General features: G+C 33.5%; 1 protein-coding gene across 4 annotated transcripts in view; it reads right to left on the bottom strand.

Moving 5' to 3' along the window:
• The window catches only part of LOC126751551 (cytotoxic granule associated RNA binding protein TIA1), a 348,446-nt gene extending 326,502 nt beyond the window's left edge, over positions 1-21,944 (bottom strand). The window contains exons 1-2 of one of the 4 annotated variants that reach the window (XM_050461920.1): positions 7,267-7,636; positions 1,899-4,056 (exon numbers count right to left, since the gene is read on the bottom strand). In XM_050461920.1, coding sequence (XP_050317877.1) covers positions 1,899-2,193 — 295 coding nt within the window. In that variant the 5' untranslated portion in view covers positions 2,194-4,056; positions 7,267-7,636. Of the gene's footprint in view, positions 1-1,898; positions 4,057-7,266; positions 7,637-21,862 lie in introns of those variants that run through there. The other 3 variants (XM_050461919.1, XM_050461918.1, XM_050461921.1) reach the window with 3 other exon arrangements.
• Positions 21,945-24,992: the final 3,048 nt, after the last annotated feature.

The following is a 24,992-nucleotide window of genomic DNA, read 5'->3' on the forward strand; positions in this document are numbered from 1 at the left end:
TTAAATTCAATAAAAAATAGTTCAAGCCCCTATGTATCAGCTATTTAGACCCCGGTACTTATAGTTGGTAAAAGTGCTTCCCTAAGCTCCCATATACTTAACATAAAGTTCATCGAACTTCCGGGTGACTTATGCCAATATCTGAGTTATGCCATTGAAAATAAGAGAGCGTATTTTATTTATAACAGTGTATCTTTGTGCCTAAAATAGATAAATTTGAACGAAAACTTGACCAAGCTGCCAAATAACCAATATCAGGATTTTCGAACATCCGGCTGACTTTAATCTATATGATTGGTTTTACACCTTAAAGTATTTCCTTGGCTTTGATTTTTGCAAGTTGCAAGAGTGTAAAATGTTCGGTTCTACCCGAATTTAACGCTTCCTTACATATTTTATATAATTGTTTTCGACTTTTAACATAAAATGATAAAACAATAAGCCTATGTCCGTCCCCCAGTTCGAAGCTACTAAATTTCCGAAAAATCAGTTCATGGTGGCATTGCAAAAAATTCCTTCGTTAGGACCTTCTACAGGGCTAAAGGAATACCAGTGCAAATTTTCACGCCTTTTCGTGCTGTGGACGCAAATAACGAAATAGCATTTTATTTTTATATATAAATTAATAACAAAATTTTGATTTGAAAGCAGTATGTTTACTTATATTATATAAAATTCAGATTATAAATCTTTTTGTTAAAACTATTTTGTGCTCGCTTCATTTATATATCGCTGGAAGCTTATATATATTATTATACTAAACCCTTCAGACTATTAGTTTTTACCAATTGGAAAATTTTCGTATTATTTAACAATTTGTTCCAAAAAAGTGGAAGATAAAATTGGAGGTATTTAGGTATCAGAACCCAAAAACTGTTTTTGTTCTAGAAATCTAGAAGTACTTTATCTGCAAGTTCTAGAACGCAAACAATTTGGTTCTGATGACTGCAACCTACAAAGTATTGATCTTATTTCCTAAAGTTCCGAATAACTTATATAATGACCGAGCATAAGAGTACAATATTTATGACAGAGTCGTAAATAAAAATCCAACACTTTATACTATACTCTCGGCTAAAGTCGGTCATGCAACAAAAGCGAGACACATTTTTTGCACGATAAAAAATTACATAATTTAAAAAGCAAACTTCTCTCCATGCAATCGATGCTTAAATTGCATTTATCATCGCTTATCTCGAGTATGTGACATATTAATGCCAGCGAACGAAATAATTTGTAAAATTTATTGCAGGAAACACAAAGTTGGCACTGGCAAATGCCTGTACATACATATGCAGCGACATATATTTATATTATATTATGCATTAATGCAATGCGTTGAATAAATAATAGTGTAATGAATCATTTGATTGGCTGGCGAACAGAAAAAATTAACAAAACAAAATAGCAATGCGAAAGCGACAAGATAAATTATGTTAAATGGACGCTGTGCTGCAATAAAGTAGTAAAGTCGAAAAGGCAAGATTTTAAGCAAATTAGTTTGGGGAATGTGGTTATACGGGGGACTCAAAAGTACAACTTGAAAAAATGGAAAAGCAAAATATGGATTCTACACAGTTTAGCTACCGATAAGTAAATGTAAATGTAAGAAACGCGCCTGTAAGCAGAAAAGCCAACAGCAGTGACACGAATATTATAACGTTGATGGCAAGCAGTGACGACACAGCTGGCGTCAGTGCTGGCTGCAGCCCTATAGCCTCCACTCAACCGCAGACAACCATTGGCCGCAACTGCTGCATATAATTTTGAAAACACTCAACAGCGAAAATCAGCAAGAAATAACTGCCTTGCTGGCTGCCGCCGTCACTTAAGACAATACAAAGACAATACACCCATCCCCAACCCGCGCGGATTTACAACAAATGTGCTGCACTCACCTGGCTTGTTGCTATTATTATTGCCGGCTGAGATTTGTTGCTGTTGCTGCGTCTGCTGGGATTGCTGTTGCTGCTGATTCGGTGGCAGCTGTTGCTGTTGTGACTGCGGATGCTGACCGTTATGCTGTAAATGCGACTGCTGGCCGACGCCACCAGCTCCATTTGCCGCAACAGCTGCCGGATGTATGGCGAGCAGTTTCGTTTCCGGTGGCTTATGTGGTCCCATTGTAATCGGCGGCGGCGCCCCCATCGCTATGGTGGGAGCTGGCATCATCAGTGTTGACATGGCCAGCATAATTTGCGAATGAATTTTGCCGGTTGCTACTCGAAAACTTTTAAAACAACTGCTATTGCCGTTGCTGCTGTACTCTGGCAGCGTCAACTACTTAGCTAGCTGGGTTAGTAGTCGTTCGTTCGCTTGGCGACAACTGGGCGCCCGTTTGTTTGACACTATTAAAAACAAAAGTGGACGTTGCTGCTTAGTTGATGTGGTGCGGTGCGGTGCGGTGTTGAAGGCCACTGACTGGCTGGCTGGCTTGCTGAGTGGCTGAGTGGCCGACTGGTTTTGGCGCGCCTGGACGTTTGGTTTCCGAAGCAATTCAAATATTTTGCGGCTGCTGCTACTTTTGCACTAAATACTGCTGCACGGGCACACCACTCGCCCGTTGCATGTGTGTCTGTGTGAGTTTGTGATTTTAATATGTGCACCAAGAGTGTATAATCTTTATATGTATGCGTGTGTGTGTGGGTATATGTGGTTGCACTTGTACTTTTCCACTTATTGATTTATCTTTGGTGAGAGTGTCAACAAACGGCGTCGGCGGCTCCGTCGCTGGCGCAACACCAGCTTGCAAGGTAAATCTGTTGCTAAAATGCTGCTGCTACTTCTTCTGCACACACACACCGTCACTGCAGCGCTTGCAACCGGCTTAGTTGTGGGCGTCTACGGCTGCTGTCCTTTGCTTTTGGCTGTCTGAACTTCGTTTAAGGTCGTCGTACGTTAATTTATAGCACTTTGAGCGTAAAATCTGCTGTCGTCTGCTGCCGCCGCTGCTCCAACTGTCGCACCAACACCTCACTTTCTTACACTTATTGCTTTTCTATTGTTTTTTTGTCTGAATTTTCGTTTGCCGAGCGTCTGCGACGTTAGATTTATAATGACAATTTTACCAATATTTTTCTGTCTGTGTGTATGTGTGCGTGTGTGTCGTTTGCGATTCTTTCTCGACCCGTTTTACATTCGCATACAATAGAATTTTCACTTTTCTTTCGGTTTTCAATTGCTGCCTGGCACTGGCTGTGGCATGTATCTTGACTTGCAACGAGCGTGGCGCATACAGTTATTCGTTCCTACTTGCACTCGTTAGCTTGACTTTTATGGCACACATGTACATACCCACGTGTATATACTTCAAATGTGTAGACCACTATGTACTTAGTTTGTGTGTGTGTGTGTCTGCTAGCTTTTCCGCCGTATTTTCTAGGTTGCTTGTTGCCTTAGCTAACACTGCATCTGCCTTCCTACGCTTTTCGCTTATTCGCTTAGGTTTCTCACTCACTTTCTCGCACAAGCACTGTGTATACACTCACAACTGTTACTTTTCTACACATATATATATAACGAGGGCAACAACATTGCCGCGTTTTATATGGTCATTCAACCGGAAGGAAGCTGTAGTTCGCAATGTTACGTATACGCACCGCCTCCACCAAATGCAACAAATATTTATATACGCTCTGCTCGCTTTTATTTATATTAAATTATATAAGTTTACCGTGGTTATATATGGAAATGAAATTTTTCTCAACACTGCTTTTTGAAATTTTCTTTTTCTTTTTATTATTTTTCTTTGAAAATACAAAAAACCGTCTCTTAACTGTAAACGCGCCGCGTACACTTTCAAGTATTTTTTTCCCTGTGCTACAAATCGTAACACCACGTCATCACCATCAGCTGTCACTAATCACTGTCAGCACTCGGCGCGTGTTAATGTGAAATGCCGGAGCGTTCGCGTTGTTTCTGGCGCTTTTTCACACCGCAAGTGCTGCCGCTTTGCCGGTCAGCCGCTGCAGTTGTTATGGCGGCTTTTATGAAACTTACTGGCTTTTAATTTTTAATTTGTCTGTTGCGCTCGCTTTCAATGCAGCGTGTATTCTGCTGTGTGAAAAAATATATAATTTAAATAATAACTTGACTTGGGCGTAATGTAGACGCGCAAACACTTTCGAATACTGGTCTGGAAAGTTTGCGTATAATTTAATTGCTACTTTTGATTAGTGTGCATATAACAAAGTTTAGTTTTAAAATGAGTTTGACAGCAATATTTTTACAGGCATTTAGTGTAAAGTTTTAGGCGCGCCACTTTTAATTGACTTGTTTATGGAAATTAAATAAATGTTTAAAATGTAGGAGTTAAAAACCAAAAACAGCTAGAATAATAATAAAACTAAACAGTAGCAAAAAATTAAATAAAAATTAAAAAAAATTTCGAAAATGTAATTAAAAGATACTGACTTTAATTACAAACAACTAAAGTCGAAAGGCTTATAATTCAAACGTATGTAAAATATTGGAAATGTTCTTAATTTATATTTTTCGCAAATATAATTAGGTTGAAAAAAATTAGATCTTTAAGCTATAAGCTACAGCAAACTATATTAAGCTTGATAAAAAATATCTAAGATTATGGGTTTTTATAAAAAATTGTGCTAAAACTCTACTTAGACATTTTGCAATATTAATTTAATAAAAAACGTGTGCTGGATAAGAAACTATATTTTTTTAACTGGTTTATACAATAAGTGTCGGAAGTAAATTTGAGTAATAAATGAACTCAACTGACGCTCTTTAATTTTTCATATAGAATTTGAATAATATACTCAATCTGAACATATGAACTTTTTTATATTTTTTTATATAAATAATATCAGTTATTTTTATTTATTCTGTACATGATTCTTTAAATTCAAAATATTTATGTATATACTTGTGTATACCATATGTATTTTACTAGAAATTTTTTAGAAATGGACACCAAAATTTAATACACTGCTGTCAGAACATGACGAGAGGAGACAACTTAATCATTTAAACTTGTGTTTGCTTGTTAAAAAGAAAATATTTTTAGAATTTTTAAAGCTAAAGTTCAAATTGTCGAAATTAATTTTGAAGTCGCGTGGAAAAGATATATAAAACTATATCTCGAAACTATGCTGAAATTTATATTTTTTTTAAGATTTGACTTTATACTCTAAAATAATACTTTTAAGTTTTTAAACGCCTGACTAAATAAACTTTACACTTAGAAAAAATTTCACATTAAAGAATATTTGTGAATAAATTCTAAAACAAAACTATATAATATATTTTTTTCTTTGGCTTTAGTAACACATATTTCAATTTCCAATTTAATTTCAACACCTTATTAAAATTTTAAGAACTAAAAGTCATAAAGTTCTTTAAAAGAACATTAAATACCGCAAACAATTTACTCATAATGAATATATAGACTTTCATAAAAAAAATTTTCAGAAAATATATTAGTTATTTTTATAAATTAGAAATTATTTAATTTTGGAATATATTTTATAGAAAACATTTGCGATAAAGCCTTAACTAATTCTCCTCATAAACAAATTTATATTTTATGTTATATTATAATAACCAAAATATATAAAAAAATTTCCGACTGAAGCTTTGAAAAAATTTTAAAAACTATTTAAAAAAAATTTTCTTAAACATACATATATAGTTTATAAAAAATATGACCATTTTCTTCAATACTAATAAAAAAATATTTTTATCAAGCTTAATTATTGTGGATTTGAGGAATATCTTTTTAAGTTTTTATGTTATATTTTATAAATTATATAAAATATTAATATTACAAAATATTCAAATTTATATCAAATATTTAAAAAAATATTATTTATTCAGGTGCATTTAAAAATTAAAAAAATATTTTACGAAAAACAAATTTATATATAATAAGTCAAAGTACATGATTTATTTTAATTAATTATTCACCGTATATAAATATTTTTAGTACAGCATTTCGCTCTTTTATAAAATATTTTTATTTATATATTAGCCACTAATTTGATTTTCAGCGTTTAAAAGTATTAAACTTAAAATAATTTTTTTAGTTATTTATAAAAGCATTCAAATGGTAAAATTAAAAACAAAAAAACAACATATTAAAAACTCTTAAGTTTGCTATAATAATTTTGTTTAAGAAAGTTAATTTTACCTTGCTTTTGGAGAAAAGCTAAATATAGTTTTTGTTATTTTTTAGTTTTTATCAATCGGTATAGATTTATATTTATGTATTTATTTAAAAAAGTAGTAAAAAGAGTAAATACTAAATATAATATTAAAAAAAAGTAACCTGTACAAATAAAAATAAGAAATGAAATATTGTTATTACAATAAAAAATATTTTTTTGAAAAGAAAAAAAATGTTGAAAATAAAAAAAATATCTTTTTAAAAGAGAAAAAAAGTTTGATAAAAATTTTGATAACAATTATAACAATAAATTTAATATAATGATTTTTTAATATTAAATTTAAATTTTCAATAAAAAAAATTATTATTATTTCTATTATATCCATTTTAAAAAATTATTTAAATTCAAAAACAAAATTATAAACAAAATAAAATATTTGATGAAAAAAAATTTATAATAAAATTCCTAATAAAAAAAATTAATAAAAAATATTTGGTTTATTTTTGTTATTTTTACAAGAATGTTTGACCTTTAATTAATTCGTGTATTACTTTAATAATTTTGAAGCACTATTGAGGAAGAGATAATTTGTTGATTGCATTTTAATATAAATTAAACAAATAAAAAATTAATATTGTTTTTTAACCTGAGTAAAATTTTAGTAAAAAATATAAGTTAAACTATTAAATTAATATTCATATTAATATTTAGTTTTTTTAATACTTTAATTAGTTGGCTGTTACAAATTTTATTGAATAACTCGTAATAAATTAATAAAATATTTTTTAATTTTTACATCATTATTAATGTTAAAATTAAATACAGTAAATCAAAACAATGCTGCTTGTATATAAACAAAATATTGAGCTCTAAACTTAAACAACGGAAAAGTAGTAATTTGGTCATTTAGATATTCAACTGAATCATCGCTAAATTAATTGATTTCTCATTGAGTTTTCATTTCGCTATTTTACACTGCCTGACAACAAAAAGACTATGTATTTTGTTGTTGGCGTTAAGCTATTGCTGCTTCATTGTTTAAATGAATTGATTTCCGCCATTGAAATGCAACCGAGCGTAATCACATTTATTCGGCGAAACGGCGATGCAAGCATAAAACATATAAATCATAATAACTAACAAACTTCAGTCAAGTGTTACTTTTACGCGCTGTCATCATGCCATTCATTATTACGCCTTCTTTTGTTTATTTATGAGTATGTATGTATATTTTCTTTTTTGTTTTTTTTTCGTTTGCTGGCGATTTTCAATTACAATGCATTATTTATATTTCCTTTGATATCGTGTGATAAAACTACGAACGCACGAACAAACCGCAAAATTACCCCAACTTAAAACGCAAAGCGTACGTACTAAACCGTTAGGCGACGCTTTTCTTACTGAAACGCAACGTATTGGCCAAAATTGCAAAATCGTCGTAGCCAAGTCCAAACACACACGGTCCCAACACACAGCGGCCAACAGTCCGTGGCAGCAGCCAGTCAAGCTGCGAGTTGTACGTTCATCGTCAGCTGTGACGGCGACAGCGACGCCGACGATGCCAAACAACGCTTCGGCTCAATACGAATGGCGGTTTTGAATACTAACCAGTTGAGAACTAACAGCTACCGGTGAAGAAAAGGACTCTTGCAGTGCGAAGCAAGAATATTGAAAGGCTTGAAAACGCAGATATATGGTTAGCTTTCGCCAAATGCGAAGTGTTTTGTAACGGTTTTCGAAATTCGAAAATAAAATTCGGAATCACTTTAAAAGCATATGAGAGTATAAATTCTTTATGCAATTTATTTTATAGCTTAAACTCATGACTTAATATTATTTGTTAACATTTTCGTTTTATTCAGCATCTTTTCTTCTTATTTTTAATTCAATCAGCGCTATTCGCTTTTCGTAAAGTCACTTGGCTCTTTCTCATTGTTCGAAAATCGTATAAAATTCGCAGGCGTTCTCTGTTCCTAGTCGAACATCGACAACGTATACTCAGATATGAAATACTCTGCCTCAGTCGCTCGCTCACTCGTCTCCCCAAGCACACACACACCAGCGCGCTCGCACTCTCTCCCCTCACCACAGTTTACTCTCATAAAATATTTACGAATTCTCGCTCTCATTCTCACCTACAACGTACTCTGCTCACGCTCTCTCTTTTGCTCAAATTCGAATAGCTTCAACTCGTGCATACCGTTACTCAACATCGTTTCGCTATTTCGCAGTTGGAATGTCATGAAAGTGAAACAGGCGTTGCATGTCAATACACAGTTGTTGAAGGCAACTTTCAACGTCGTGTTTCAGCTTCGTTGCCGCCAACCTCAACGGTTGGCTGCTAGCTGTCATTGTTCTCGTTTCATTTCTCGCTGTTTGTGACTTCGGTTTTTGTGTGTGTGGATGTATGCGTGCACACATATGTGCTGTGGAATGTTGAATCCTTTCGGTAATCGATTTCATGCAGTGCGCCGACGCTGTGCCGAAGCGAAAGAGGCATTTTTACTGGCATCACTGATCCAACTGTAGTCCGTTTTGGTATTATGTGAGACAGCCCGTTTGCCTTCCGACCCCAAACGAATTACCAAAGCACAGTCGGTCGCTGTGAGTGTGTGCGTGTGTGTGGATATTTGTCTGTGCTATTGGCGTGCTTTTACCTTTGTTGCTTTTGCTGGCTCTGTGGCCTGTTGGAATCCCCTTGGGGACCCATGCACACACATCCATATATATCTACATATATATTCATATACATTGAAATGTGTTTGTTTGTTTGTATGTATACTTGCTAGGCTTCGCAAAAACGCGACTTGGTTTCGGCTCAACGGGTATTTGTTGAGTTCGCCTTTTTTACCTTTGACTGCCGCCGCTTTCGCTTCGTTCCAATTCTCTTTCATCGCACACTTTTCCCATTTGTGCTGGTTTTGGTTTAGTTTTGCGGTTCGGTGCCAAAAATTCGCAAACGAACGAAAGGAACTTTTCGTCTTTGAATACATGCAACCCTATTGAGATCTATAAATGTTTGTGTGCTTGTGTGTTTCTACGTATCCCCTCTGTGTGTGTTTGCATGTATGCAATTGAATATGCCACGCGAACAAAATATAATGAAAATAATGCAATTCTCAGCAGATTTCCATGCATTAGCATCACATTTTGTAGAGTTTCATTTACATTTGACATTTTCCATTGCTGCATACAATGATTTCTAACTTTGTTAGTTTGTATATGAATGTGGGACGAAAATAAAATCGTTTGGCTAAAAGTGATTCAGATATATATAACCGCTAAAGCTTTGATTACTCGCATATCTTTCAATAACTATGATTATCCATGAAAAGGATTTTACTGCTTAGCATTGAAACTTGCAATTTTTCATGCATTTTCCATGTTGGTGGTCCATTTCCTCTTATTCCGTGCTCACCATAACCCACCATCCAACACTAGTGTTGAATTACGGTACTCGCGTTGAAATTCCCCGGTATTTTTGTAAACATCCTTTGAAATGTGGCTGCGTGAGTGCATTTTTATAGCTTGCGAGTAAGAATTTCTGAAGCAGTATACCAGTTATTTTAAGAACTCAACACTTGTTTTTTACGATATTAGAAATTCAAGACGATTAAATTCGTATGGTGAAGACTGCCGATATCAGTTCATAGATATGAATTATTCAAACACGTTTAATTTAATAACTCCTTGCATGGTTCTATACAATCTGTGAGTACATGAGCAATCTTTCATATACTCGTGCGAACCTCAGTAGATAACTGCAAGATTTCCTAGCTAATTATTGCTTCAGGAATTTTATTTTATATTTATTTAATTTGTCCTTTGAAGAGGAAACTTTTCTTACCATTTGAAAAAAAGAAGTAGTGATAAACAAGAAAAAAGGGTAACTTCGGCTGCACCGAAGCTAATATACCCTTCACAGGAGCATTTCTTTTAGTAACTAAGTGTTTAGTTTATATGGAAGTTATATGCTATAGTAATCCGATCTGAACAATTTTTTCGGAGATTATATTATTACCTTAAGCAGGAATCCATGTCAAACTTCGTGAAGATACCACGTCAAATGCGAAAGTTTTCCATACAAGACCTTGATTCCGATCGTTTGTTTTGTATGGCAGCTATATGCTATAGTAAGCCGATATGAACAATTTCTTCGAATATTACATTGTTGTCTTAGGAAATAATCTATACTAATTTTCGTGAGTATATCTTGTCAAATGTGAAAGTTTTCCATACAAGAGCTTGATTCCGATCGTTCAGTTTGTATGGCAGCTATATGTTATAGTGATCCGATATCGGCAGTTCCGACAAATGAGTAGCTTCTTGAAGAGAAAATGATGTTTGCAAAATTTCAAAACGATATCTTAAAAATTGAGGGACTAGCTCGTATATATACAGACGGAAAGACGGACAGACAGACGGACATGGCTAAATCGACTCAGCTCAACATACTGATCATTTATATATGTATATACTTTATAGGGTATCCGACGCTTCCTTCTGGGTGTTACAAACTTCGTGACAAACTTAATATATCCTGTTCAGGGTATAAAAATCAATAAAATCAATAATGAAGCTTATTTTTGATCCAAAATTCTCTGAAATTTAATTCAGTGCTCTTAATGTAAACTTTTTACTAACCACCTAAAGCTTTTTAACTTTTCTTATCTTATCATTCATTGGGAGGTACTGGTAAAACTATGCCTGGGCAGGATGTATTAAGTTTGCAATGAAGTTTACAGAGGGAAACGATGGAGACCATATAAAATATACATATAATGATGAGCTGAGATGATTTAACCATGTTCTTCTGTTAAGCTACCTGTTATATACGCTAACTAGTTCGTCAGGTTTTGAGATATCAATCTGAAATTTTGCAAATTGTTCGAAAATTTTTTATTTGACCAAGCAGGAAGGGAATATTGCCTATGGTAAGGCTACAATATCTTAACAATGTCGCCAAACTGAACTACTGTATCATATTGCTGCTCTAAAAACTGAATAATCAAAATCAAGTCTTGTTTATGAAGGTTATTCTTGTTTCAGTGCAACCGATAATAATGTTATTTCTTGTTTTAATATTTTTGTTTCAGAAATTAAATTAAATGCTAGATTGTACGAGTTAAAATGAGCTTTCCTCTGTATATCAAGCCTTTTAAGTACAGTTGCAGTTATTAAAATATTCCAATCTGGAAAAAGGTAACCATTGGACTAAAAAGCAATGCAGAAAGCACCTTGAGAAGACGGACTAATTATAATGACAATTGCATTCTTAAATTATGTTTCATGTGCAATACTTATCAATGATAAAAAGGAGACTAAAAATAAATCTGTCTATTTCTTTCGAACTGAGACGATTCAGTGTATGCCTTATATGAGTAGCTAAAACCATTACTGTGGAATAAAAACAATGCTGAGCACTCTGCTGAAAGGCTAAGTTAGAAGTGCGTTCTTATGTAAATGTTTAATTGCTTATCTATTTTAATTTTTAGAAAAAGCTTCTACACGTAATACATACAACAGATTCTATATATTTACGTAAGGAACAGTGCTCATTCGGAATAAGAAAAGAAACGAGAAAAATTTCAATCCACATGTAATAATATTTTATTTAATTTTTTATACGCATGCAACCAGTTTCTACAAAGTATTATAGTTCTGTTCACCTAACTAAAACTGAACGAGATAGATATACATTTGAGTAAAAATTGAGATTTATTGTACAAAAAAAATTACAAGTTCATAAATGGGGGTAATCGTATCACTTTACGTAAAAAGTGCCATAACACATCACAAAATCAAGGTATACCCACTTTTTGTTGAAATCTCATATCTCGGGACCCGATATGGGATAAAATTTGGAACGTGGCATTATTTTCATATTCCTATGTCACGCTGTGAAAACGGGCGAAATCGGACAATAATCACGTCTACTTTCCATATACCACAATTTTAAATTCCACTTGATCCTTTTATTTTCCGCACAAATTGACTGACGACCAAAAATTGCTCAGAATCCAACATTTGAAGGACGATTATTTGAGCAAAACTCACATTTTAACCATTAACCACTCCTCGTATTCACCTGATGTGTCACCGTGCGACTTCTTCCTTTTCGGAAAAATGCATTCAAAAGGCTTGCGCCGGCATACTGGCGACCATACCGGACAACGAGCTAAAAAACTCGTTCGACATGCTTTTGGACCGTGTAAAAAGCTGTATTGAAGCAGAAAGAGACTATTTTGAAAAAAAAAATAAATTTTGCCGAAAAACCATTTGTTCGGTTTTTTTTTAAGTCCTGTTTACTTAGGGTAGCATCTTGTAGTATATATCTGGAGCTATTTTATCATTTTTAACTTAATTTGGTGCATAACATTACATTAAGTTACAATTATAAATTTTATCTGATCCTTTTACTTTACAGTATCCAAACCAAGCAAACGAGAATACATCGGGATGAAACTTTTAAGAAATAGTGTCCATAACTTTAGCCGCTTTATGACCAAAAACGATCAAAATCGGATTATAGCCGTTCAAGACACCAAAACTAAGTTTTGGGTCTCCCAAATTCTCATTCGAAAAAATCTTTCCTCAATTCGTGAAATCCTTTCGTAATAATAGTATGCTTTACAACTTTTTTATATTAAAAATAAGTTAAACCGAATCATTGTGCATAAAATGGAAAAAAATAAATATTAGGATTTTCAAATATATTGTTGACTTTACTAAATAGTATAATTTGGTAACGATGCATTATTAGAAAAAAGCAACTGAAAGTTGAAATTAAATTCACCGGGTAAGTGGTATTTTAGGAAAGGCCAAGTATGAGCACGATCAGTGAACAAGTTTACTTACAGCTGTTGCTTAAGTCGGCACACCTCAGTAGTGCGTTGCTATTTTTAGAATGGATAAAAATATCGAACCAAGTATTTGCATCAAATTTTGTACTTCTAAACAAATGTCGAGTGCGGAATCGTTGCGAATTTTGGAAAAGGCTTATTGTGATTCAGATTTATTTAGAAAACACAAGCCTATCAGTGGTAAAAAGCCCTCAAAGACGGTCGAGAGATTACTGAAGACATGCCTCTTTCTGGACTCGTTCTGACAAAACTGAAGTTTCTTCAAAAAGAGTACCCTAAACAGGTCTTTTTGGGCATACTTGATCGTACAAATTATAATCCCACATTTACCAAGAGCATTATAACTGCCGATGAGAGTTTGACAAACGAAAAATGACAAATAGGCGTGGCCTTAGCTTCATTTCACCCATTTTCTCTCTGTAACATGAGAATGTCAGAGGAATGCCACATACCATTTGGTTGATATCTGGGCGGGACCTGAAATATTAGTTTTCACCTAAAAGTGGGCGGTATGTGTATTCAGTTATAAGTTTATCGCGCTTTAAGTAGTATTTAACAGAAACTTTATATGGGGAGTGAGCGGAGTTATCATTCGATTTCATCCACTTTTACACTATTCGTAGAAATTCTTATAGTATTAGCGCTAGGCGAATTTACTTCTTGTAAATTTAGTGATTTAGATGACATGATCCCGCCCACTTTTTCGAAATTTTCCCGCCCTCAGGTGCCCCTTAGTACTGCCATCGCCCGTGCTGATTTACAGTTTTATATCTTAATTTAGTTCTTAGTACAACTCTAAAATAGTTTCCTTCATTTCATTCAAAAGTTTCAGAGCTACAAGCCTTGCGAACTTGTGCGCACGGGGCTAATTGGCAAAGTGCGGGGGTTTTAAACACGTTTTTCTCGAAACTGTGTCTTTGAAGTTGGTTGGCAAGATTACTACTCAAATGAAATATGTATTCATTATACCTTGAACAGGGAATATAAAGTTTGTCACGAAGTTTGTAACGCCAAGAAGAAAGCGTCGGAGACCCTATAAAGTATGTATGTTTATGATCAGTATGTTGAGCTGAGTCGATTTAACAATGTCCGTCTGGCTGTCTGTCCGTCCTTCTGTCCGTCCTTCTGTCCGTCCTTCTGTCCGTCCGTCCGTCTGTCTGTATATATACGAACTAGTCCCTCAGTTTTTAGGATATTGTTTTGAAATTTTGCACACGTCATTTGCCCTTCAAGAAGCTGCTCATTTGTCGGAACTGCCGATATCGGACCACTACAACATACAGCTGTCATACAAACTGAACGATCGGAATCAAGTTCTTGTACGGAAAACTTTCACATTTGACAAGATATACTCACGAAATTTGGTATAGATTATTTCCTAAGACAACAATGTAATCTCCCAAGAAATTGTTCAGATCGGTTAACTAAAGCATATAGCTGCCATATAAACTGAACACATAGTTACTAAAAGAAATGCACCTGTGAAGGGTATATTAGCTTCGGTGCAGCCGAAGTTAACGCTTTTTCTTGCTTTTTGTAAAAATGTACAATTTGCTCTAAAGAGTTATCCTGCCAAAGCGGGCGCATTTTTTTCCAAGGAAATGGCGTTGCATTGACCGACCTTAAAATATTTTTTCTAAAAAATTCAGAATTTCTTTGTTAATAGTGTATGTTTATAACAGTAAAAAATTTTAATAAAATATTTGATTTTTTATATAAGAAAAAAATTTTGAGCTGTTTTTTACTCGAGGAAATGCACTTTACTCTTTAATAAACTGTCAAATTTTATTGTTATCCCTTGACGGTTTCGTCGATCAATGAATGGTATATTCTTACCATAACTTAAATTAAAGTTTTCCTCGGCCTTAGGAAGAACCTTTCTTCCTTTAACCCATGCAAATCACAGGAGTATCAAATGTTCGGTTACACCCGAGCTTCCCCTTAAAACGGTGAAATTTGTTTTAACTTGTTTTAGCTAAAAGTTTCTGTGGAATGAGGCTACCCGATTTTAGTTTACATATTTGTTTGGCGAATTAAAGAAGTTGGAATATCCCGGGAGAAATATAATGAGCAAATATAGGAACTAATCGAGAAATATGTACATGTAACATCTTTTTCAAATATTTCCCTTTACTATTGGAAGCAACTTGGGTACTTGTCGTATTGCCCCGTGTGATTGTGAATATATCATGTGTTTAGCATATGAAAAGGTTAGACATTTTTTTCTAGAAATCTAAGCCCAAACATTTACCCATCATTAGATTTACGGTTCATTTGTTCGCTGCTCAATTATAGCTTCGAAATATCAAAGTTATTAATTAAACCATCATTCAAAGAATAACATTTCACATACATATAAAGAAGAAATGCATAACTGTACGTATATTTGATACGAATATTTAAATGAATATATGCATTTATATGTTTATATAATAATTACAAGTATCCATGCGTCTTTCACTTAACCTACAGTTAATTACCCAATTTGCTGTCAACTGCATAACTGCTGTCACACACTTAAATGTGCGTTGCATACAAGCGCACTCCCATACAGTCCTCATTATTTGCGTATGTACATATAAGTACTTATATAAAATGTCAAATAACTGATGAATTTTCGCATAGGTGCTTGACTACATTGTCAATTGTCACTCATACGTCATGTAAACCGCATCACATATGTGTGTGTGACATTAAATGTGGGAATACAAATGTATTTGTGCGTTTGATGGGTTGGCTTTTACAGTTGCATTAAACAAGTTGCAAGTGTGAGATTAACAGCGCACACTTACACATACATACATATATACTTGTAAACAAATTTACACTCCAACGAATGCATGCAAAGACATATTTATATATGTACATATATTTAAATGTAAATGTGTAAGTGTATTTGTGCGCTGTTGAAAATCACGCCCATGCATCGGTCATTGCTGACAGCGTCAAGCTGTACCATTATATGAATTTCATATATTTATTATAGTTGCAATTGTCGTGTGTCATTGTTGATATTATTGTTCTTTGTCACAGTTACAGTTAACTGTTGAAATGTTACAACAAAAACAATACTGCCATTATAACCACATCCACACCTACAGCAGCTCTATGCACAATGGAGACTTCACTGTTGCATTTCGCCAATTTCTCCCCCATTTCACCTCGGCTTATTGTCGCTTGTCGCCAGTGTGTGCGCATATGTGTAGGTGCGTACAGATGTACTATGGCGCTAGTTGGATTCTGAAGCCACCATTGCATTTGCTTATTGCCACATTATTATAACAATAATAATATAATTTCTTTAGAATCATGTACAGAGACACACTTACAAATGCAACTCTACATTTGTCTGTATATAAAGTATATGTATGTATATACATATGTTTAAAATGTATGTGTGAAGCTATTCCGGCTTAGTTTGCATAGTGTCGGGTTGAAACTTTTGTTTGCTTTCTTTGTGCATTTTGCCTTGTTTCTAACCATATTCGTAGGCTGGCTTTGGTTCTTGCGGATAAATTAATAAAGGCCCATATTACGCTGTTACTTTTCGAGTGTGAAGTCCAAACACATAATCTTTGCAAAAATATGAGAATTTTCATAATAAATTCATGTATACATATGTATACATATATGCTCTACCTAAGTATGGTGTGCAAAAGATTTTCTTTGAGGAACTGTAGTAATTAAAATAATGATTATTTTAAAAATTATTAGCATTACCAAAGTAAGTGATGAGAAATATCTCATATAACAATAATGGTTGTTAGTATTACCATAGTAATTAATTTTTGTAGTGATTATTGTAATGATTACTGAAGGATTACTTTAAAAAATGTTGGCGTTACCAAAATAAGGAACGCTAGAATGAGAAATTTCTTAGAAAGCTATAATAATACTGATCGTGACGATGATTGTTTAATATATAATTATTGTTTATATGATACTACTGATTAAAAGTAATCAAAACTAAGTTCATAACTAAAGTTGGATTACATTTTTGAAATTTATTTCAATTAGCAATACTACAACTCAGTGGAAGATATACATATACATATATTTCTAAAATTCTAATTATTACAAATTACAAATTTCAAATTATAAATTGCAAATTACAAATTACAAATTACAAATACAAATTACAAATTAAAAATTACAAATTACAAATTACAAATTACAAATTACAAATTACAAATTACAAATTACAAATTACAAATTACAAATTACAAATTACAAATTACAAATTACAAATTACAAATCACAAATTACAAATTACAAATTACAAATTACAAATTACAAATTACAAATTACAAATTACAAATTACAAATTACAAATTACAAATTACAAATTACAAATTACAAATTACAAATTACAAATTACAAATTACAAATTACAAATTACAAATTACAAATTACAAATTACAAATTACAAATTACAAATTACAAATTACAAATTACAAATTACAAATTACAAATTACAAATTACAAATTACAAATTACAAATTACAAATTACAAATTACAAATTACAAATTACAAATTACAAATTACAAATTACAAATTACAAATTACAAATTACAAATTACAAATTACAAATTACAAATTACAAATTACAAATTACAAATTACAAATTACAAATTACAAATTACAAATTACAAATTGCAAATTACAAATTAAAAATTGCAAACTACAAATTACGAATTACAAATTACAAAGTACAAATCAATACAATTACAATTACAGCTGCATTTAATCAAATCCTTAGTATTTCAGAAAAACGCTATTCTTGGTCACGTTGCATGTTCATATAACTGCATATGGCTGGCTATTAAACCAGCTTGTCTCATTGTCGGTTCTTATACACACATGCATACATATATCTACATATGTGTAAACCCCACTATATGCACGTGTATGTCCCTGTATTTATCTCCATAATTATAAACGCCATTGCCGTAGTTACAATTGTTTTTGTCTTTCGACTATATGTTGTTTTAATAACACATTTTTAAATACATGCAACGCCTTGCCGCCGTTTCCTCCACTAATTACAACCTCTCATGGCGAAGTGTACAATATTATTTCGTATGCTCGCCACTTTACTTGTGACAATGTGTTGGTCGCGCAATTGTGTCACACTCACTTTAGCCTCTCTACACCTGCCCCACCGCTCCCGCATACGAAGCACTTCGTGGACAATTCAATTGTGTACCGGCGCCTGCTGTGACACTGCTTCCTCGGCTGCTTGTCCTGCAGCACTCTGCTTTCCAACGCGTGAGCTTGTGTACGTGTGTGTATGTGTGTGGCATGCTACATTTCTTATTTTCCATTTATGATAAATATAGCAATGATAATGTTCCCCGCTAAATTGCATGCAATTATATACTTTGCATATACTTTTTTCTCCGTTTCTCTTTAACTTTTTTGTTTTGTTTGAAATTTGCCTTTTTTGCATTCTTACTCGGGTTTATTTTCAGCGGCAGCGCCTTTTGTGAAACATTTTTGTCATGTCTCTGCCCCACCGCATCGCAACAAGGGGCTTTGTTTAATAGTGGGGAGATGACAACAACACTGCATTGCTGTTGTTTTCATGCAAAAACAACAAACATATGCACACGCTTGCATATGAAACCTGATGTGTGTGTGTGTGTGTGTGTGACTAAAGAGGCTCCTTGCCGAGCTAGTCAGCAGCCAAGAGCAAGTCAACTAACGGACCTGGCGGGTCGCATTCACTCAAACACACACATTCCAACAAAGGTGGGTTCGCATTCTGGCCAGTTGTTGTTGTTGCGCTTGCTTTGTTGGCCGACTTCTTTTATTGTATTGCCTTTTTCATTGTTGCTACTTACTCGCTTTGTGCGCATTGTTGTTGGAGCTGTGTCATTGTGTTTGCCTTCTTGAAAGCCATTGTAATGGCGTAAAGTGCTTCATTAAAATCAAATTGCATAATGTGCTAAATTTTCTTGATTTACCTCTACGTCGCAGGTTTCCTGGAAAGGTTAAGGCGCTTTAAGTTGGCAAATACCGGCATAATTGAATAATGAGGGATTTAAATGTCTTTTTTCTTCAACGGTTTTTATTGAATATTTATAATTTTTCATTTGAATTGAGATATGGTGCTTCACTAAATAAAAAATTCTAGATCGTCACAATAATTGGTTATGGAAAATGAGATTTCTATTTTAATGAATTCTAATTTCTATGTTAAAATGTACGAAAGAAATGTGCGGTTCATTAACTATGAATAATCTCGGTACATAATGTAAAATCTGAGCTTTATTTGAGGCTGAAATAATGGTGATAGATTTCTATTAAATAGTGGAAACATCTAGATATTTTCATCTGATTAGTCACGCATTTGGCAAACAAGACGAATTCGCCTGAATTGATATAATATTAACTGAGTCAATGGACTTGTATCTATTTACGAGGCTGATCCATAATTAAGAGTTATTAACATTACTAAAAAGTGTCATTCTTAGCTGCCAAAAGTTGTTCTTTCGTAGCTCCTGTGACAAGAAGCGGTCTATTACCTAACTTAATCTAATCTTTTAATCCCTATGGATGATCGAAAAAATTAAACTAGATAGATAGAAATAACCTATCTTATTTCAGTGTATTTCAAAGAGCAAAACCATTTTCGAGGAACATTTCGGTGTAGCGCACCCTGCTTACCAAACATTCCAGACTTTTATGAGGGTTTTGGAACTGCCCGAAAGTCTGCTTAATTAGCAACATCGATGTATGATTGCTCTCATAATAATATACAATACATTCAAGTAAGGTAATGGCAAGTCAAGCCTTCGATGCGGCGAAATGAAAGCGATTTCTCTGGTAGCAATTCTTTTATGCAGTCTGGTCGGTCTTATACAATTTGTTATGATCTACTATATATCTATAAAAATATATTTATAAGTAAGATCAAATGATTTGATCCAGTAAGTGAATTAAGAAAACGTTTAAGTAAGGCTATTAAACTTGAGGTTATGGAGGAACACAATTTGTGTTCCAGACCTATATTCTTTCAAAAGTATACTAAGACCAAATGCAACTAAGATAGATTCCATTTCGAATATATAAACAAATCTTCAGTCGAAAAGATGATTAACGAGCATAACTTTGCTTCCTGAAAAGAGTTTAAATGATTTACTACATTTTTCCCCACTGAGATGATGTACTGTGAAATCTGAGGCTTGTAATTCGAATATAGTACATAATAAAAGGTAGAGATAACCACTCTATCAAGCTTGTAATAAAATATTTATGTATGTACATTTTATTTATTAGTGCATAAAATATAAATTAAAATATCTAATATAAATAACAAGTAAGAAAAGGCTAAGTTTAGGTGCAACCGAACATTTTATACTCTTGTAACTTGCAAGAATCAAATCCTGGAAAATACCTTAAGTTGTAAAACGTGAACTGTACATTTAACTGGAGATATATGGAAAGATGAGTAAAAAGAAAAAAAAACCAAGAAAAAATGTCAACGTCGGTTGCATCGAAGCTGTAATATCGCTCCCAAATACAAAAGGTTCAAAAACTTGTTTTGGATCGCTCAGTTTGTATGGCAGCTATATGCTATAATGGTTAAGTTTATACTATACCTGTATGTTATACTTGTAGCAGCAATATATTCAGAGAATATACCGCTAGTTTGGCTAATAATCCGTGCCTCATTTCGTGAAGACATCTCGTCAAATAAAAGTTTTCCTTACAAGATATGGATGCCTTGAGCATGGATGCCATATATAGTAAGTGTTATAATAATTCGATATCTGTGACTTACGACAAGTGAAAAGTGTACAGCTTCTTGGAGAAAAAAGTACGTGTGTGCAATTTATGGTCGTACTTCTTTCATGATGATCAAGAAGACCAGCACGTCACTGTGAATAGGAATCGCTACCGTTCAATGATAACCGAATATTTTTGGCCCGAATCGGATGATATGGACTTGGACAGTATGTGGTTTCAACAGGACGGCGCCAGAAGCCGCAAAGCAAATGTCACAATCGCTTTATTGAAATCCAAGTTAGGTGAACGTATTATCTCACGAAAATGCCCAGTCAATTGGCCGCCTCGGTCGTGCGATTTGCTGACGTTAGATTATTTCCTGTGGGGCTACGTCAAGTCTATGGTGTATGTCAATAAGCCAGCGACGATTGATGAACTTCGTGCGAATATCGAACGTGAAATTGCAGCAGTATCGGCCGATTTATGCTTGAAAACCTTCGAAAATTAGTTCAACGTTTGGACTTTTGCAAGCGTAGCCGTGACGGTAATGAAAGAAATCGTGTTCCATACATAATGGCATCGAATCTACTTTGACAGGAATACAGAATTTTATCTTATCGAAAAACCCGTTATATGCTATAATGGTCCGATATCTGTGTTTTCGACAAGTGAACAGAGAGTAGAGTAGAATGGAGAGAGAAGCACTTGCATTAAAATTCTTGTTGATGTCTCAAAAACTGAGGTACTAGTACACGTATACACAGACATATGAACGAACATGGCTGAATCTATTCAGTTCGTTACGCTGATCATTTACATATATATTTTATAGGGTCTCCGGCGCTTCCTTCTAGATTTTACAAACGTCGTGGCTAACTTGACAAAATTCCATACACAATTAATATAACTTTTACGAAAATAAAATGAAAAATTGAATGATATCTATGTATATTTTAGTATTAAGATTTATTTTTAACTTTTTAGTTTGTATAGCTTTAGAAGCTATACATTTATGTAACACGAACAATAACAAACTCAATTTCGATTAAACTATTAAAGATATGAAAATAATGAATACATAAAATATATTTAACTTACTTAAAAAATACAAAGTAATGTGTTCACAAACACCCTGTACTCACCTTGAAGTTTTAGCGGAAAGAAATTATTACTCTCCTGCACTGATATTATGTATTTGTTTATACGAACGACGTTGTTGGTTATTTAGAAAACGACGATAGACGAACATTGAAAAAACGAACGCTTGACTTCACATTTTACAAAATATATTTAAATAGATATTAATTCACTAATTCACTACAGCACTATATATATTATATTATTATATTTGATTAGCACTCACTTTGCTATTAAGACCTTTAACAAGCATAAACATGTCATAGCAGACATCACGCTATTTTATTTCACTTTACGCACATTTTTTGCTTTTGCTAGAACACTTACTACTTTTCACTTAATTTCAGTTTTTATTTAATTTCCACAACTCGGACTCAAGCTTATTAATTAAAAAATAATCATTTAAATGGCACTTTTACTATAAATTTCTTACGCGTTTATTACTATTTTCCCGCAACACGAACTGACACGCGATTTAACCATTGACCGATCGCGATTGAAAAATTCCAATTGACTGACTCTGAGCAAATGTGAAGTGAGTGTGTAGAGCTCCCCACAACAGCGACATGTGATGCTGTTGTAATTGTTGGTGTGGAGAAGACGTTCGTTTTTTCACCTTACTTTGCTGCGATGTACAAGCAGCATAGCGAAGGGGTAATGCACTCGCTATATGACTACTATATAGCGGTAGTTGTTGCTACTCCTTGAAATGTTGGTTTGTTTACAAATGATTTTAACGACTGAGGAGAGACAAATGAAAGAACTCGCATGCGATTTTTTTGTATACTTTGCAAATATATCAAAATATTTATTTAATATAAAATTTAGTAATATAATAAAAATATAAATAAATATTTAAAATTGACTATATTAAACAATATTGATAAAATGGACATTTTGTTTTGAAAGTACTTTTACAAATTAAGAAGAGAAGAAATCTTTATTACGAATTTTAATTTTCACTTTCGACATTCTTAAGTATTTTAGCGATAATTGATTTCTTACTACTTTTGTATAAATTAAAAGATCATAAAACAATTGCAATTTGTTGAGCACTAAGTCATATTCTTTGCACCGGAAATGAAAATATGGTATAACAAGTAAGGAAGTGCTAAATTCGGGAGCAACCGAACATTTTAACAACTTACAGCGAACAACTTGCAAGAATTAAAGCCAGGGAAATACCTTAAGATGTAAAACGCATGTTCGAAAATTATGGTAATGGTTATAAGGGGTCCGGGTTAAACTGTCATGATTAAAACACCCTCTCCCACTTTCATTAAGATAACTGAAATATTGACTGATATATCAAGCATAAAGTCACATGGAAGTTCTTTATATTAGGCATATAGGTGCTCAGGGAAATATTGGCCCGATTCAACCAATTTTTGACATACAGACATACCATTGCCAGAGAAAGATTGTCCTTGAATTTCAATTATATACCTCACAATTTGACCGATATTTTCGGTCATAAGTGAACTATAGATACCAAGGTCCACATATTCGGTACCTAGAGTCTTGAACACTTTTGATTGGATTTGGACAATTTTTGCTCAACAGATGCCATAGTTTAAAGGAATTATTACAGCAAAATTTTATTCCGTTATATCAATTACTTCTTGATTTGTGTATTGGAAAGTGAAAGAATAAAATGGAATTTTAAATATTATTATGTAGGAAGTAGGCGTGGTTGTAGTCCGATTTTACTTACACTATAACATAGGAATGCTGTAAAAATGAAATTTATCGAAATCGGTCAGTCGGGTTCCGAGATATGGGATTTCCTCCAAAAGTAGGCCTCGCCACGCGCATCGTCCAATTTTTACAACGGTCCCTATAAAGCCTTATCATAACACCTCCACGGTTTTCCTTTGCTGACGCATTTATTTATTAATTTATTGCGCTCGAGGAGTGAGCGAGGTTTTCATCCGATTTCATTCATTTTCACACTATCTGTAGGAGGTATGCACAATAAACATATTAGGGGGCGGTCCCACGCCCACTTTTTCTAAATTTTTTATCCACAGGTGTCCCTCGGTACTGTGATCCATTGTGCCAAATTACAGTTTTATATTTTATTTAAGTAGCACTTTATAGGGTTTCGGTTAATGGCAATTTGTGGGCGTGGCAGTGGTCATACAATGATCAAAAATTTTTTACATCCAATTTAAACGGTTCAAGCCCCTAGCTACCGAATATTTAAACCCTTTTACCTATAGTTGACTTTCAATCGAAAATGTCGGTGAATGTGTGATATATAAAACTGAAATTTAAGGATAATCCTTCTCTTATAATAGGTATGTCTGTATGTTTTTGACTTTGTACCGCATATATCGGCCAACATGTGAGTTATCCCATTGAAAATAAGCTACAGTGTTTTACTCATAACAGTGTATTTTTGTGCCCGAACTTAGCCCTTCCTTACTTGTTAGTCATAATGTTACACTCCTCAAACGCAATATTCAGAAAAGTTTTGCCGGTTATATTGATTGGAAAGTGAATGAATAAGATAGAATGTAAAATTGTGTCATATTTGGAGGTAGAGGTGGTTCTTTTTCCACACTGTAACATGGGAATTTAAAAATAAGCCCGTATACCAAATTTGCTTGAAATTATTTCCGGAGACATGTGATTTATATGAGTATATCTATCATTTTATTAGTTTCAGGTTAAATACAGAGCCGTTCGGTGTAATATGTTGCAAGAAGATAAAAGTAATTATGAGGGAATCCTCATACAACCACAGCCAAATTCTTTCAAAGGCAGGTAGCGAAAAAAAGGGATCATACTTCAGGCAACTTTTTTAGTATTACTATCCACTTTGGAGAGGTTTTATCTGAGTTGAGTATTCTTTGCTCATTTACTGAGAAATAATGGCATATTATATCTGAGTTTTAATTTCCAATTTCGAGAATCTGAGTGGCATTCAAACTTATTTTAGTATTTTCAATTTCAAGTGTTCCACTGAAACTTTAACTGCTTTTGGTGTCATTAAAAACTTTCAACAATTTTCGAAAATTAGTTTTAGGAAGTCCACCATTAAATTGATGTACCTAAAGAAAAATTTTTACGGAGCTGGAATGTACATCTGGTTACTACTTAAGCGGCACTCACTAGAACCGAAGTCCGCTG

This window comes from Bactrocera neohumeralis, chromosome 2, assembly GCF_024586455.1.
Source record: "Bactrocera neohumeralis isolate Rockhampton chromosome 2, APGP_CSIRO_Bneo_wtdbg2-racon-allhic-juicebox.fasta_v2, whole genome shotgun sequence".
NCBI classification, from domain to species: Eukaryota; Metazoa; Arthropoda; class Insecta; order Diptera; family Tephritidae; genus Bactrocera; species Bactrocera neohumeralis.